This window comes from Myripristis murdjan, chromosome 15, assembly GCF_902150065.1.
Source record: "Myripristis murdjan chromosome 15, fMyrMur1.1, whole genome shotgun sequence".
NCBI classification, from domain to species: Eukaryota; Metazoa; Chordata; class Actinopteri; order Holocentriformes; family Holocentridae; genus Myripristis; species Myripristis murdjan.
The window spans coordinates 15,317,778-15,332,648 of record NC_043994.1 but is presented as its reverse complement, the minus strand read 5'-3'; the positions used below and the strand labels follow the sequence as shown (position 1 = coordinate 15,332,648).

The 14,871-nt window shown below is 40.6% G+C and overlaps 1 protein-coding gene across 2 annotated transcripts; it reads left to right on the top strand.

Annotated features, from left to right (window-relative positions):
* Nucleotides 1–3,011: 3,011 nt before the first annotated feature.
* LOC115372179 (max-interacting protein 1-like) lies at nt 3,012–14,697 on the top strand. 2 transcript variants are annotated; one of them, XM_030069861.1, is made up of 6 exons: nt 3,012–3,376; nt 5,013–5,112; nt 5,375–5,410; nt 6,786–6,900; nt 11,934–12,105; nt 12,583–14,697. In XM_030069861.1, the coding sequence occupies exons 1-6, from the start codon at nt 3,148–3,150 to the stop codon at nt 12,744–12,746; spliced, it is 816 nt and encodes a 271-aa protein (XP_029925721.1). In that variant the 5' UTR covers nt 3,012–3,147; the 3' UTR covers nt 12,747–14,697. The 2 variants fall into 2 exon arrangements, with proteins under 2 accessions (XP_029925721.1, XP_029925720.1); XM_030069860.1 differs by having other exon boundaries at nt 3,014–3,376; nt 5,013–5,118; nt 5,381–5,410.
* Nucleotides 14,698–14,871: the final 174 nt, after the last annotated feature.

Below are 14,871 nucleotides of genomic sequence, written 5' to 3'. Positions count from 1 at the left end.
GTGCTTCTGAGCAAACAGAAATGAAGAGCATATACTTTGCATTGTCTGTAAAAAATGACTAAATAAATACATACATTATTAAAGCTGAAGTTAATAAAACAGCATCGATTTCGCTGACATTAAGGATGTGCAGCCCAGTTCAGGCAAATGACTTTTTTCTGTGAATGCATAAAAAAAAAAAGACTGATGGAGAAAGACCCACACTTTTAAACAACTGCAAACAGTGCAAATTACTCTTTTTCAGCAAAATCCATTTTTTTTTTTTTTTTTTTTTTTTTTACTTATGAAATAAAAAGGTTTCCTCTTGTTTCTCCTGCTATGGTTTATTTTTTTTGTTTGTTTCCATTTCAGCTGTAATCTACTCTGAAAGGGCACAAAAAAGCAGAGCAGGTGACAGACTCCCAAGTTGTTACATGAACAATCCCTTACATGTGTGGATGACAAAGCTTAGTGCTGAGCCCTTCCATCTCCTGACAGCGTTAAGGAGACGACCGAGCAGGTGACACACTTGGGCCGGCTGGAGTGTCCTTCTGCTGTGACCTCGGGGCAAAGTGCAGCTATTGTGTTAAAACAATAGGATACGGCTGCACAATGCCTGCCCGACATGTTAAAGGAGAGCAGCAAATCAATAGATAGATTTCATTTTCAAATGTGAGCTACTTGTGCAATTCACTCATATATAATCTTTGTTCATTTCTTCAGTTAAAAAAATAAAAAATGCAAAACAGCCCTTTCAGTTCAGTTACACACATTATGCCTTATACTCCTCACTGAGTGAGACCAGTGTTTGGCAAATTCTTTCACACACACACACACACACAAACACACACACATACACAGTGTGACTTTGCCTCCTGTGTGACAGCCGAGCCACTGGTGTAATCCTCAGGCTTTTCAGATTACTCCAGTTGGGGTCACATTCTACACCAACCTGCAGTGGGTCAGCTTTCCATGCTGTCGCTATCAGTGTGCAGCGCAGGCAGGCAGCAGCACATGATGGGCCCTTTCCTGCTGAAACACTGTCGCCTTTTAACCCTCATTGAAAACCCTACCCATGTCTATCTCTGTTCACGAATCTTCCTATGCCAATGCCAGACTTTAGTAGAGGGCGATGTTTAATTAATAAGGTTTACATTAATGTTGTCATTTGATAAAGCGGAACGCAGCTCCATGCCCCAGCGACAAGATAAGCAGTGTTACCATAAATGTAAACACTGCACAATAGCATAGGAAGGAGTCAAGCTTTTTTCACTATCTATAATAAAGAAATACATTCTAATTATGTGTTCATTTGATAAAGTACCTTTGCATGTCTTCATGAAATGAGTTTGTTTATATAAAATGAGTATTTATTTTATATGTAGCAGTTGCATATGTTTCTGTATGAGTGTATTTCAGTGTCTAGGCTAGCAATGCCTCCCTGTGTCTCAGGCCTTGCCAGGCAGCTGAAATAGACTCCATGGGAGGGTGTTCTCTCTCACAGGCGTCCGTTACAGGCCTGGCCACATCTGCAGCGGGCCAGCCATCTGCACCCATTGTCTCAGAGGCACAACACAGCCTTGCACGCATGGCTGCCCCCTTTAAAGCAGGCCCTCGACCCTCTGTCCTCCTCCATCCTTCTCAGTCTGGGGAAAAATGACTTCTTAATCAGTCAAAGGGACAACAGAAATGGACCATCCAGCTCGTGGTGAATTCAATTTCAAGGTTAGTTTTCAATGGGCAGATAATATAAAAAGGTGAGCGGTAGATGGTGAAATAATTTATGGTCATTTTGTGGTGTCACACACACACGCTGTTGTCTGCTGGGTCTGAGGCGCCCCCCAAAGGATTACACAGCCTGGAAAAACAAGCCAACTCGTTCTGGCATTAAAATAATTTCCCTGACTTACTGCTATCTTAGATTCCCTTGTTATCTCTATGCGCATTTAGATTGTCTTTGAACTGGGGCAGCCCACACAGAAGGAGCTTAAGTGACAAAAAGAGACTTCAAGAAAGGCGCTAGCTTGGGAAAACAATGGATTTATTGTGAGCAAATAATCTCAAAGTCGCCTCTTGGGTCTTTTGAATGTATTGCATTCACTTCCAGAGGGAAATCCTAAAAGCTCATGACTTTGGGGGGAGTAATCAATCAACCTCCAAGTCCCACGTCACATTCCATTCGGGACACATTACCTGACTGGAGCACTATTACAATGAACTTTGCAAGTAAAGTGATCGACGAGAGCACACACAAGCACACATATGGATACTTGGAATTGCATCCAGTTAGGGCTCATGTTCATTTTGGCATTAAAAAAATACATACTGTATATTTTCTGCTGCATAGGTCAAACATGTGGTTAACTGGCTTTTGAAACCCAACATCTGTAATTTTTGCTGTGACAGTGGCAGAGCAGCAGTGGTAACAGTGATGCAGCTGAGGCAAAAATAGACAAGACCAAGGATAAGTATGTAAGGAGGATCATTCTGAATCGCTCCTGACTATGACTACTGTGTTAGTGTCACATCACAAACTCAAATTAAAAGTTTATCAGTGTTATAATTGTGTTTTTATCATGTCCCAGGGTCCAAAGCACAAGGTGATTACAGCCTCAGGTGATTACATATTTATAACTGAAGCCAACCCCGGACGCTGTCGCTGATATTCAGGTTGCACTATTGATCAGCCCTCATACTGTCTGCTGCATTGTGGCTTTGTCTGTTCACCCCAGACATAACTGTGTGTAAATCTGAAAAGGAGCTCTCACCGGGCCCACTTTATCATTAATCCATTTTACCTCAAACTGAAATGATGCAGCATTGTTATGAGGCATTGCATTAGACAGATGAAGAAAGAACGCAGATGAAGTGCAAGAATAAAGTTTTTTTCCCCTGCATGTCACAGGGCATTATGGCTATCTAATAACTGTTATTTGTTACCCTCCTGCAGTATGGATAATGAGGATTTATTATGGCACTGTTGATAATGAATGCAATGTGCATGCGTTAGTGGGAGGGATTATCCACCAAGTAGGGCAAGTGGCTGAGGCTAAGGACTGCAATTCCATCCAGCCTAGTTCATTTCAGTCATCCGCTCAGTGCATACCCGGGACAAGGAGAGCATTTTCATTCGTTTATTTGCCCAAGACCGTCAATCTAAGGGGGAAAATGGTAAAGTACATGCGGCAGCACAGCGAGCTGAAATCTGAAGATGTCCTCTCGGAGTCTGATGCGTCCATCGACCAGCAGGATTTTAGAGAGATGTCCGACTATTCTTTCAACGACGTTTTATACTCCAAATGTTCCGCAATGGACCAAATTGGCACTTTCATGAAAAACGTGCAAGTGCTGCTCGATGCGGCAAATTACCTTGAAAATATCGAGAAGAACAACGGAAGTAAGTAAACAGCTCCTGCTCGGGATATTAACACGTAATGCGCCGAGCAGACAACAATAGGAGCGAAGGCGACAAAAGACGCGCAGCGGACAGATGAATTGCCGTGACAGCAACCAATAATATTTCACTTGCTTTTGAGCAACGTTATTTGACATTATTTGTGAAACACTGCAATTTAAATAAAACCCAGAAGATGGTTAAATTTACTGTTGAGAGCCCCAGGTTGCAATAACATGGATTTGGACATGGAATTTAATATGTTTCTCCAACAATAGAGTCTAGAAATAATCTGCCACCGTTTGGTTTATATTGCTGATTTGCAGCCTATGTGATGGCTAATTAGAAAAGCATGTTATTGTCTAGTCTTGTTTTATTCAGATGTGTGTATGTGCATATTGAGGTTTATACAGTCTAATTTCAGGCTATTGTGAGGCTCATTTTTTCACTTTAATTTCCTCTTCTACTTTATTGTAACTAATTTCAAGATGAGGAAATATGTGCAATTCCGGGCGCAATCTGTAAAAATGATGTGATGGGAAAATATGACATTCAAGGAGCGTGCAGATGAGACAACTGGCAAGTTAGATTTAGTTTTTTTTTTTTTTTTTTTCCCTCAAGCGAAATTTCCAATTCAAAGATCAGCTATCATTTTCTGAGGCAGTCTGCGCTTCCTTGTATCTGCTGTTCACATGGTTTCCACATGGAACAAATTGGGAGGTTTTGATTGGTCTAGACTCCTGTTCCCAGCGCGAGAGTCACTGCAGACACCCAATCGCGTTTACGTCCATATCTAACGTCGCATGTTACTGGGTCGGCCGTATAGGGTCGAGCTGAGAGAGGGTTGATGGGATATGTAGTCTTTTTTTTTTTTTTTTTTTTAATTTTTTAACAAGGAATATAATAAAATAGAATACAATAGAATAAAATGATCTGACTGAGAAGAGTGTAAATGTGCATCTGGTGCAGGGAAATTGGTTCCCCACCAATTTGTACTGGTTTGGCCTAAATTAAGCCATCCTCTCTGAGATGTGTTAATAGCAGGCCTCCACTAATGTGGGCTACTGAATGAGACATAATGATATGCAGACTCATGGGACATGCTGCAAAATTAATGCATCATGGAGATTAATCACTGAAAAAATGTGTAACTTTCCATTTATAGTTCTGACTGATATTTTGGGAGAGGGCTTGCCTATTAAATTGAATTGTAATTCTTTTAAATATAATTCCAGGAATGTGTGGCCACTGGTCACGTATTCAGATTTGAAATTCAGGCTAAATGAAGGTCAGGTTTCTCATATGACACCAGTGCTTTGGGAATCATTTTGTTTGAAGCATTTTTATTTCCCAAATAGACATTTTTCACAGCAGCCATTTTGACATGAAATAGTAGGGTAAACACAGGTTTTGCCAATGATAGCAAGAAATGTTCTGGTCCATTCAGGTTTAACAGAGTCAGGGTGCTGCTGTAGTGCATGCTGGCTCGCTGGAAAGCCCCCGCTGCTCTAAATGGGACAGAGCCTAATTAGTTTCATTATATAACCTGTGTTTACCTGGTATTTCATGTCAATAAGACTGCTGTCACAAAGGTCTATTGCACAAAGTATTTAATCTTGTTTTTCTTTTTCATTGCCAGAGTGTGAACATGGATATGCTTCAACATACCCCTCAACTCAAACTGCACATCATCATCAGAAACAACGCAAGTTCAAAAATAAGAAAATGGACAGTATTCATAATAGGTAGGTTAAATAAATTCCTGATCAAACTGTCAATAAATACAAATATGGTTATCATTCATGTGTTTGTTTTCACAAATAGCGCAATATATTTGTTTTTATATGATATCATCATGCATCATGATCATTAGCATTATCACATTATCAGATATCACTGAGCTACTTACCCAGAACAATTGCATTTTCTATGTCTTTAAATTACACAGATTGTGTTGTGTTTTATTTTCCATGATTAAGACCAGTGCAATTTATTTATTTTCAACAGGTCAGCACACAATGAACTGGAAAAGAATAGGTGAGTACAAAATTGATTTCATATGGTGATTTATACATGTTTGACAAAGAAGATAGAGACATTCTTGAAAGACACGTTGAGAGACATGACATTGGCTGTTAAAATGTAAACTTAAGTCAGGCCAATCGATATGCTTATTTCAGATCCAATATAAAGACATGCAAAATTCATACAGGATGGTAGGAATACAGTATTTTCACGGCTGTAAACTGGTGTCAAAAATATGAGGTTCACAGTGACTTTATGTCAAGAGGCAGCTGTGTCAAAATGGAACCAAAAAACATTCTCCAGCCTACTGCATATCCTGGCACGATACTAAATATGGTGATCATCCCATTTTGACATGGGGTGTAGGCCTATAAATCAGCTTATTATCACCGCTGGACTTCAAATAAGGTATTTTATCAACAGCTTGGAAAGTCAGCTATTGTGTAGAATACAAGTGTCCACTTTGCAAGGCAAATGAGAGGGAGATGTAATCCAGCCACAGCAGCAGCAGCAGCAGCAGCAGCAGCAGCAGCAGCAGCAGCAGCAGCGGCGGCACTGTTGCAGGATGACATTCAGACACTTTCCCAGTCAGCAAACGCGAACTGCCTGTTTCCAGACAACAAGGCTCCTTCCTGAGAGATTCTCAGCTGCAAATCTAATAGCAGCAAGTCAATATTGCTGCTGGGCCTTTGCTTTAAATAAAAAAAAAAAAAAAAAAAAAAAAAAATCAAACTTCAAGGCACATCTTTCCCAACATTAAATGCCCGGTTTATCTCCACTGTCTGTGAAAATCTTGGTGTGGAGACGGATTCTGAAATAGGAAGGCTTATTTTGTATTGGACTTTTTTATTGCAAAATGGTGGCCAATGCAGAGAGGGGAGATGACACAACTTGACCTACATATTTCTCCATTATATGAAAGGGAAGTGACTGTCATTTGCCAGAATGTCCATTCTTCCAGACCACAGGCCTGGAGCCCTTGGTGGATCAGAAACAGAGTATCAGGCTGACCTCAGCAGCTTTTAAAGCTGGGGCCAGACCGATCCACATGTAACTGCAGGATGTGCATCAGTCAGCTGGTGTAAACACATAAATAGATAAACAGATAAATCAAGTAATTGCATGCCTTGACTATTATATTCCTAACCACAAAATGGATAGCCAGCGAGAACCGATCAAGACCAGCGCAGAGGGACATAAATAAGGCAATCCGAGAATAAAAGATTTTGTTTTATAGTGCAAAAGTGCTCTCCATAAACCATTCCACATGCAGGATGTTAGATAATGCAAATGCTGCCGGAATGTCACTGGAATGTTCTAAATGTTCCCATGTATGCAGGAACTGTAAACAAATGGCCTTGTTTGTGCGTGTCCCTGTCCCCCACAGACGAGCACATCTCCGCTTGTGTTTGGAGAGGTTGAAGTCCCTCATACCTCTGGGACCAGACTGCAGTCGGCACACTACACTGGGACTGCTCAACAAGGCCAAAGCACATATCAAGGTGGGCTAATCCAAAGCACCATTCGCTTGATCATAAATGCACCTTTTTCATTATGATCAGGGGTTAATGCAAGTTGTTGTTGATGATGCTGACTCTGTGCTCCAAGAAAAAGCACTAGTGTGTGAATACTGGTCAATTACCAGAGTAGCTGTTTGTTCTCCTTTGTTTTCCTGTGTGCACATTATAATATCTGACAGAGACAGTGTGGGGAAAGTAGCCTTATAATTTTTCACTCAATCACTTTAAAGCATGGCTTTTAGCAACATAAACTTATGATCTGACTTTTATAGTCGAAGAGTAACAGCTCAAAAATGTATATGGAGCAAAACTTCCTTTCTTCTCCTGATTGTTAGTGATTAAAGCAGTGTACCCATTCAGTCACTATGCTGACTCCAGTGCGATATCTGATTATGAATCCACAGTTATTTGTGGCGTTTCAAATCAAAATAGCCACAAAGCAAGAGCAAATGTGCACTTGTAACTCGACCATTTTAATCTATTGTTTTTTTCTTTTTTCAAGATATGTTTTGGGCATTTCTGCTTTATTAGACAGGCATAGTTGAGAGAGGAAAGGTAGGGAAGAGAGAGGGGATGACATGCAGTGAAGGGCAGCGGCTGGATTATAACTCAGGCGGCTGTGGCTAAGTTAGCCTCACTAGTACACGCTATGTATTCTACACAATGAGCCACCGGGGCACCCCTTAAATCAATTGTTTTAACAGCTGACTGACTCTCCAGAGTAAGAATACACTTAATTTCATATTGACAGCCATTGTAGATCTACAGTACCACAGAGTGTGACTCTAACACACCAGGATTTATTTCTATGGCAGTGGTGTAATGTAAATGCATAGTTTCCCAAAAGCACAAGCATTAAGTGTTAATGGACCTGCACTGTTTCCAAAGCAGAATTGTGTTGGACTACTTTAGCTATGACTCCGAGATCCACTGTACTCATGGTACAACCTACTGTAGTGTCCACACACTGTATCAGTTATCAAAGTACATCCATCGGGCATAATCACTGTGTAATCACTTTCTACATTGACAATACTCAGGAACAGTTTTAGCCTGAAATCCACATGGATTTTGAAATTCTATACATTCCCAAGTGTATTAGGATGTCAATTTAGTCTGTGCTGCTTGATGAAAATTTATCCATTGATAAAGACACACGATACTATTCCCACTTGTTTTGTAATTGTAGCTGACCCTGTATAAACACTAGGAATGGAATTTATAGTTGTTTATAGTTGTTTATGCTGTTGGTAGTTGATAGTAGTGTTATTTGTGTAAGGAAGGCATCTCAGTGGACTTAAGGGTCCTCCTTTGAGAATTTAGGGCATGTCGTCCTCAGAGTCAGAGGAAAAAGGTCAAGATCGTCTTGATTCTTTGCCACTTCTTAGGCATTTTTTCTTAGTTGAGAGTATAATGGAAAGATAACATTAGTAATATTATTTCTCCTTAGTTCTGCCTCTTGGTTTCTTTCTCATTTCTGTTTTCATTTCATTTGATCAAAATTAATATCATTCCCTTGTCCCCCATGTTATGTTAATTCATTTTTCTCTATTAAGTTAAGCTGTGGGGGTCCAAGTTGTGTGAAAGAGGCTGCACTGGTACACAGGTTGTAGCATGTGTTGCAGCTTGCTCTGATCCTGTTGCTGTTAGTGCACACTTGATAGCAACCTCTGAGGCCAAGATGCACCGTGTAGCTGTGGGTCCCAGCAGAGATCCCACAGTTGGTAAATTTGCCAGCTGAGTCTTGGTTGGCAACAGCAGGCTGCTTAATGGTAACCTCAGAGGTGAGCTCATCGACTTTCGGAAGTATGGAATCCTCCTTTGTGGTCAGATTTCAGGTGGGAAAAAGTTCCAGTGGAGCAGAGCTACCAAGCTGTGCAGCGGCTTCCTAAATGACTGTGCCAGACATCTTAATCAATCTTTCGAAACACTTTTGTGGAATGATCATTTGTCACAGATGGAGTGATGAGAGGACACAGATGAAAAGGATGAAAAGAGGCAGGCATGTTTGCTCTTTGGCCTTCTCTCTGTGCTTTGGCAGGCTACATATAATTAGCTACTGAACCTAATGTAAGTGTGCAAGCAAAGGGACCCACTGTGGCAGAGGTGACAATTACATCTGTGTTTGTTTTGGCTCTTTGCTTAAGCTGAGGTCAGACTATAAGACAGTTCAGGTCGTGCTCAACGTAAGACCGTTCAGGCTAAATTACTAATCTTGAGTAAGTTCTTTCTTTGTCATTGGACAGGTGTGCATGTTGTGGAAAAGACAGGGCATCACACAAATGAGGATGAGGATGAGGCACAGCTCACTAAAACGAGACACTAATCACTTCTATAGGCCATGTACTAATGCTCATGCAACTGAAGAGACAACTGAAGAAAACACATTAATAAAGTTGATATCCACTACAAAAAAGGAACCCTGGAACGCTTGATACAGGAGGTACAGGAAGGGTAGAGGAGATGAACATAAATGGACATTTAAGTAAAAAAAAAGTAACTAAAACAGCATCTATGAGTATAGATCGCCCAACGCAGACACAAACTTTGGTGATGTGATGCTGTTGCTAGTCTGGTGGTGGCAGACTAGCTCCTCTCTCAAAAGTAACTCACATTAGTTGCTGCAAGGCTCGCGCTCCGATTTCCATCTTGACGAGTCCTCAAACAGGTCTTGAACCATGAGTCGTTACATGCTTAAGGATAATCTGTACTGACCACTGGTCCTTGCTGCCCCAGATTTGCCCAGGCTCACCCTGATGGTTGGAAATGGAAATCCAACTGGACCAATTTGACCATCAGGGTGAGTCGGATGTGGATTATTCTGTAGCATGAAAGGGTTCAAGACGTGAGACTGTGGCACTCGTGATTACTGCAGTGTGAAATGGCTGAAGACTTATCAACACTGAAATGTGACAGTGATCTTGGCAACAGACAATGAGAGTTTAGCTCAAGGGGAGATAATGTACAAAGTGGACGTCACCCAATGACTTTCAGCTGGCCGGGCTAAAGCCCAGGGAGTGGGTTTTGTGGATACGGCTCTGTTGTGTTTTGCACAGTAAAACGGTGGAAGGAATCGTGGTGAAGCACACGACTGTAGGACAAGCCGGCTCACATTGCCTCACAAATTAACAATGGCCTGGTGCCTTTCTCTCTTGTGTGGAGAGAACGTCATGTCGGAGTCAAAATGTGGCAACTGAATGTGCCCTTGATCATCAGGGAAGTTACATAGCCCTACAAACATGACTCGACATTTTCTGAATTTTGAAGTGCGGTTCTTTTTCTGCACATTGTTTCCACAATGATTGCACATTCCAAGCAGGACCTAATTTAACTATAATCTCATCTTTAAGAATTGCTTCTCACTGCTCACTGCCTCTGTGAGTGTAATTTGATGTAAGAGGATTTGGAGGAAAACAAGCCAATAACTTCTAAAAGTGGAATTTTTTATTACTACTCAGCAAATTGTAGATACATAAATATCTTCCTGATGGGACGCTTAGAGACATAAATTGAAATTACAATGATAGTTGCATTATTTTAGTACCTTTATACGTGTTTGTATTATTCTGCTTATGGCCCTGCATGCATTCAGCTAGTTCATGTTTAATGTAAATACCATTAGTTTGTAAAGCTAGTGTGAATTCAATATCAGTATAAAAACAAATTAATATTTACTTGCTCATTGCATTCAATATTAAGAATAAGAACTTGTAGGCAGACCCCCTTTACATGTGCTTATATTCATGCAAATATCGCAGCATAACTACCCTGAGGCAAGACATTAGAAGAAACTGAATGAACTATTCTAACTTTATTATCAAAAAACATATTGATTTAATTGCTATTGCTTAATTGTTTTTGTCCCACTGACTGCTGCATTGGTTTAAAAAAAACAAAAGGTTTGTTTTAGACCTCCTGCCACTGGAGTGCTGGGGTAGTTGTGGCAACCAACTGAGGCTGACTTTCACATGAAGCTTTTTAGATGTACAATTATTCCTCTTAACTGCAAATGAAATGACAAGAAGATCAGAGGCTCAAAGCTGTGCAATTGTTCATTTGTTGTGTGTAGCTGTTAAACTGGTGGACACCTCTAAGGCATGTAAGCCAGGGAAGTTACTGGTTCCTCTTTTCAGTTTCACAAGACCTGAGGCCATATATCTCAGACCTATTGGAAAATACCTTGGTCTGTTCAGCTGGAATGTGCACAGTTGTTAAATATGTAGCAGTTATTGTTACAGACAATAATGCCAACATATTTCCATTTGTTATTTGTATACCATTATGGAGCTCAAGCGAATGTATTGGCTGCTAGTCTTAATTTGCCTTAGCTTAGAAAGCTGCATAAACACGACACCAGTTGTCCTTGCTTTCCTACCAACAGGAAACCCTGTTCCTTAATAGGCAGGGGTACAATGCCAGGATTTATTTTGCTGCAACAGTTGCATGAATCAGTTTTTATTCATTGCATGGCCAGATATCAGTGATTGGAAACCCATATAATCGCTGAGGTGTCTCTGCAGGACTTTGTTTATTTTGATTGTTTGCTAAACCAGAGATGCTTTTATTGAACAGTTTGTGTACATTCTTATAAATACACAATGGAGAGGTTCTAACATAGTTTGGGAGAGCTATGAGTAATGATTTTTTGTGCCAAATGTGAAAAAGGCTGAGGCTCATGTTTACTCATGCTCATATATCGACAGTCTTTAAACAATTACCCTGCCTCCTCCATCCATTCATATTCCATTTGCATCCTCTGTCCTGCTGCATTCAGCTCAGCTGTTTCTCTAGGATACAACCAGCAACTTGCTGCTCTCGTTAGTTTAATGATCTGTTGGAAGGCACGGAGGTTGTCATGCATGACGACAGCAACAACTATGTGTTAGCATCACCCCACTGCATAGTTTTTCTATGCTCTCATCAATAGTCTGGTGATAACAAGAGGCTTAATGTCTGAGAGGAGTTTTCATGTGTATAACAATAAGATAATAACGCTGAGGCATCTCTCTTTTCAGAAACTTGAAGAGATGGACCGGAGGAGTCAGCACCAGCTGGAGAACCTGGAGAGGGAGCAGAGGCACCTGCAGAGGCAGCTAGCCCACCTGCAGACATCTGGGGAAAGAGAGAGGGTCCGCATGGACAGCCTGGGCTCCCGGGTGGACTCTGATCGCTCAGAGTCTGACAGAGGTCAGTTTCCAAATCAGGGCCTCTACTGTTGATCTAAGAGGAAACGCAAGTGCTTTGGTCACCATAACCATACTTTTTTTGTATTTCCTTAAGTTGTGCATGTAATGTTTCCTTGTAATGTGTTTCTAAACCTTTTTGTTAACCTAAGTTGTGTAGTACAATTTAGACCAGGGGTGTCAAACTGAGACTGGAGGTTTTCATTCCAACCGAAAACTCCACCAGGTGATTTCACTGATTACCTCTACTTCAAGCAGAGAGGAGGAACCAATCAGTGAAATCACCTGGTGGAGTTTTCGGTTGGAATGAAAACCTGCATCCTCTTGGCCCTCCATGGCACCAGTTTGACACCCCTCATTTAGAAAATAAGGAACTACTATAGTATGGCTCCTTAACATCACACACTGGCTGTAGAGTATGTTTGACGTCTTTTTTAAATGCACTCAATTGTATTTTGCTTTTGTCTTTGTGCTTGTGCAGAGGAGATTGAGGTGGATGTGGAAAGCACTGAGTTCTCCCATGGAGAAATGGACAGTGTAAGCACCAGTGGTGCTAGTGACCTGGATGACCACAGCAGCCGGCAGAGCTCAGTCAGTGATGAGGGCTACTCCACTTGCAGTCTAAAACTGGCCTTCTCTGCTTAAAGCACCAGCCTATACTTTCACTTCAGCTGCAGTCTTACATGGCTTTCACCTTTTAAAAGTACCAGCCTACAGCTCCATTCGCCCTTGCAGTTTAAGCGAAACGTCTCCTCAAGAAGAACCAGCCTAAATCCCACCTGTACCTGAAGCATGAAACGTCTACCCCTCACCCAAGAACCAGCCTTAACTTCAACTGAATCTAAATGTCTAAAACGGTCTTCAACCAAGAACCAGGTGGCTCCTCTACAAGCTGAAAATGACATTTTCTACTATAGTGAGCCTCATGTTTAACTATTCTGGCAATATACAAAATCCTCATTTCCGAAGTTGCAGCTTCAAGTTAAATAGTCACTTAAAAGTCTGTTTTTTTCCCCATAATCTGCTTCAGTCAGCTATCCCTGCATTCCATATTGATCCTTTTATGAACCTGTAGAGGAACCATAAACACACACAGTATCCAACACTGAAATGGCAACTGTACCTTTAGTCAAGTTGATCTCCTGAAACCAGCGTAAAAAAAAAAAAAAAGCCCAATACCAGCTAGAAGCTCACCATTGTGAAAGGTTGCTCCATTTGCCTTGTAAAAACAATTGCCCTTTTTTCTGTGGATATACCTTCCATATCCAAACAGCACTTCTTGTCAACGAACAAGCCAGTGGCAAGGGCTACGATATCTGCATTCCAAGATATTTATTACATTTCTAGAACCTCTGCTTTAGGAACCAGTCATCCTAGAGCCACTCGGCATCCCTCTTCATGACTAAAATAGTCTTATCCAAACAGGTGGCTCCATCCACCCAATGTTACTCTAATTTATTTTACATATGGTTATCATATGTGTAGTATTTATTTTTGATATATTTAATTGTAGCTAGGTCTTGGTCATGCTTGAATGGAAAAAAAAATGGAAAAAAAAAAATACTCTGCGGTTAAAAGGTATTTTCTCATTATTTTACCACATTGTTTACCAGTATTACTGAACTTAATATTATCCCCACTAGCTTCTGCAGTGCTACAAGATGGGCTTCATGTATTTCTCTGTGGCATTTTGTTAAAACAATCAAACACACCTCATTCAAACTGTAAGCAAATTCAGTTTCATTTTACTTACAAAGTAATAAGCTATCCTGCACTTGTCCAAGCACAAGGCTCAAGCAATAACACCTAGTTTTGTCAAATCTTTAGTGTTGGCTGTGTTTGGCATATACTTCTGTCCGTCCAACACCAAGTTGAAGTTTGCTAGTTTTCTACTTGCTAGAGTGGCTATATTGGTTATTATTAATCAGCAGTTAAAAAAAAAAATGATTGTAACGGTTGAAAAAAAGCTATGGTGCATGTGTATTGAATGTAGCCTTTCTGAATCATGTTGTAATGTGCTTTGGATTGACATGTCTTCAAAAAAAAATGTCCGTAGCATGAACACCACAAACACTACAGAAAGAATAGTAGGTTTTGTTTATACTCCCCAATCTTTATTACTGTAAATTTTTGTACTGAAGCAGAAAAGTACTGAAAATTGTGATCATCTGGCAATGTCCCATCAACAATGAATTGTCTGACCCACAGAATTGCACTGCGAACCTAATCTACTCCAAGAAACCAAATAAGTCATTTCAATATATGACCATTATCTACATTCTCCTGGTACAAGTCCTATGTAGATCAACACCACCAAAATGTGTCTTAACATGGGTAAATGGACTCTTGCACAAAGTTCCTTGTTACAGGTCTTTTTTTTCCCCAACATCTGTGTTTGGGAAACTTTAAAATGCACTATGAAAAAGACTTGTGTTAAGGAAGTGTCTAAGCACACCCCAGAATGTTTTCTCTTGTGCTTAATCAGCCATCCAAGGTGACTTTTGCAAAACATGTGCTGCTGGTCCCCTGCTAATACTTTGTTACGGTTCCTGATTATTGTCCCTGGAATCTTAATAAACCTCCCAGAAGTACACCACACTGAGGTGCTGTCTTTTTTAGCCTACCAATGCTTGCCTTCAAATTCAGTTCCAAATAAGTTGACGTTGTGAATGCCTGATATCAATGAATCACTTCCTGCATTAACAATATCACATCTCAAACCAGAGAAGCCAAAATCATCCCTGATCTCTATGGGGAAAATGAGGGTTGT

Excerpts from the sequence above, each read along its gene's own strand:
- LOC115372179 (XM_030069861.1), top strand. The coding sequence starts at position 3,148 with ATGGTAAAGTACATGCGGCAGCACAGCGAGCTGAAATCTGAAGATGTC. Across the intron at positions 5,411-6,785 it reads AATGAACTGGAAAAGAATAG|ACGAGCACATCTCCGCTTGT; the intron begins GTGAGTACAAAA and ends TGTCCCCCACAG. Across the intron at positions 12,106-12,582 it reads TCGCTCAGAGTCTGACAGAG|AGGAGATTGAGGTGGATGTG; the intron begins GTCAGTTTCCAA and ends GTGCTTGTGCAG.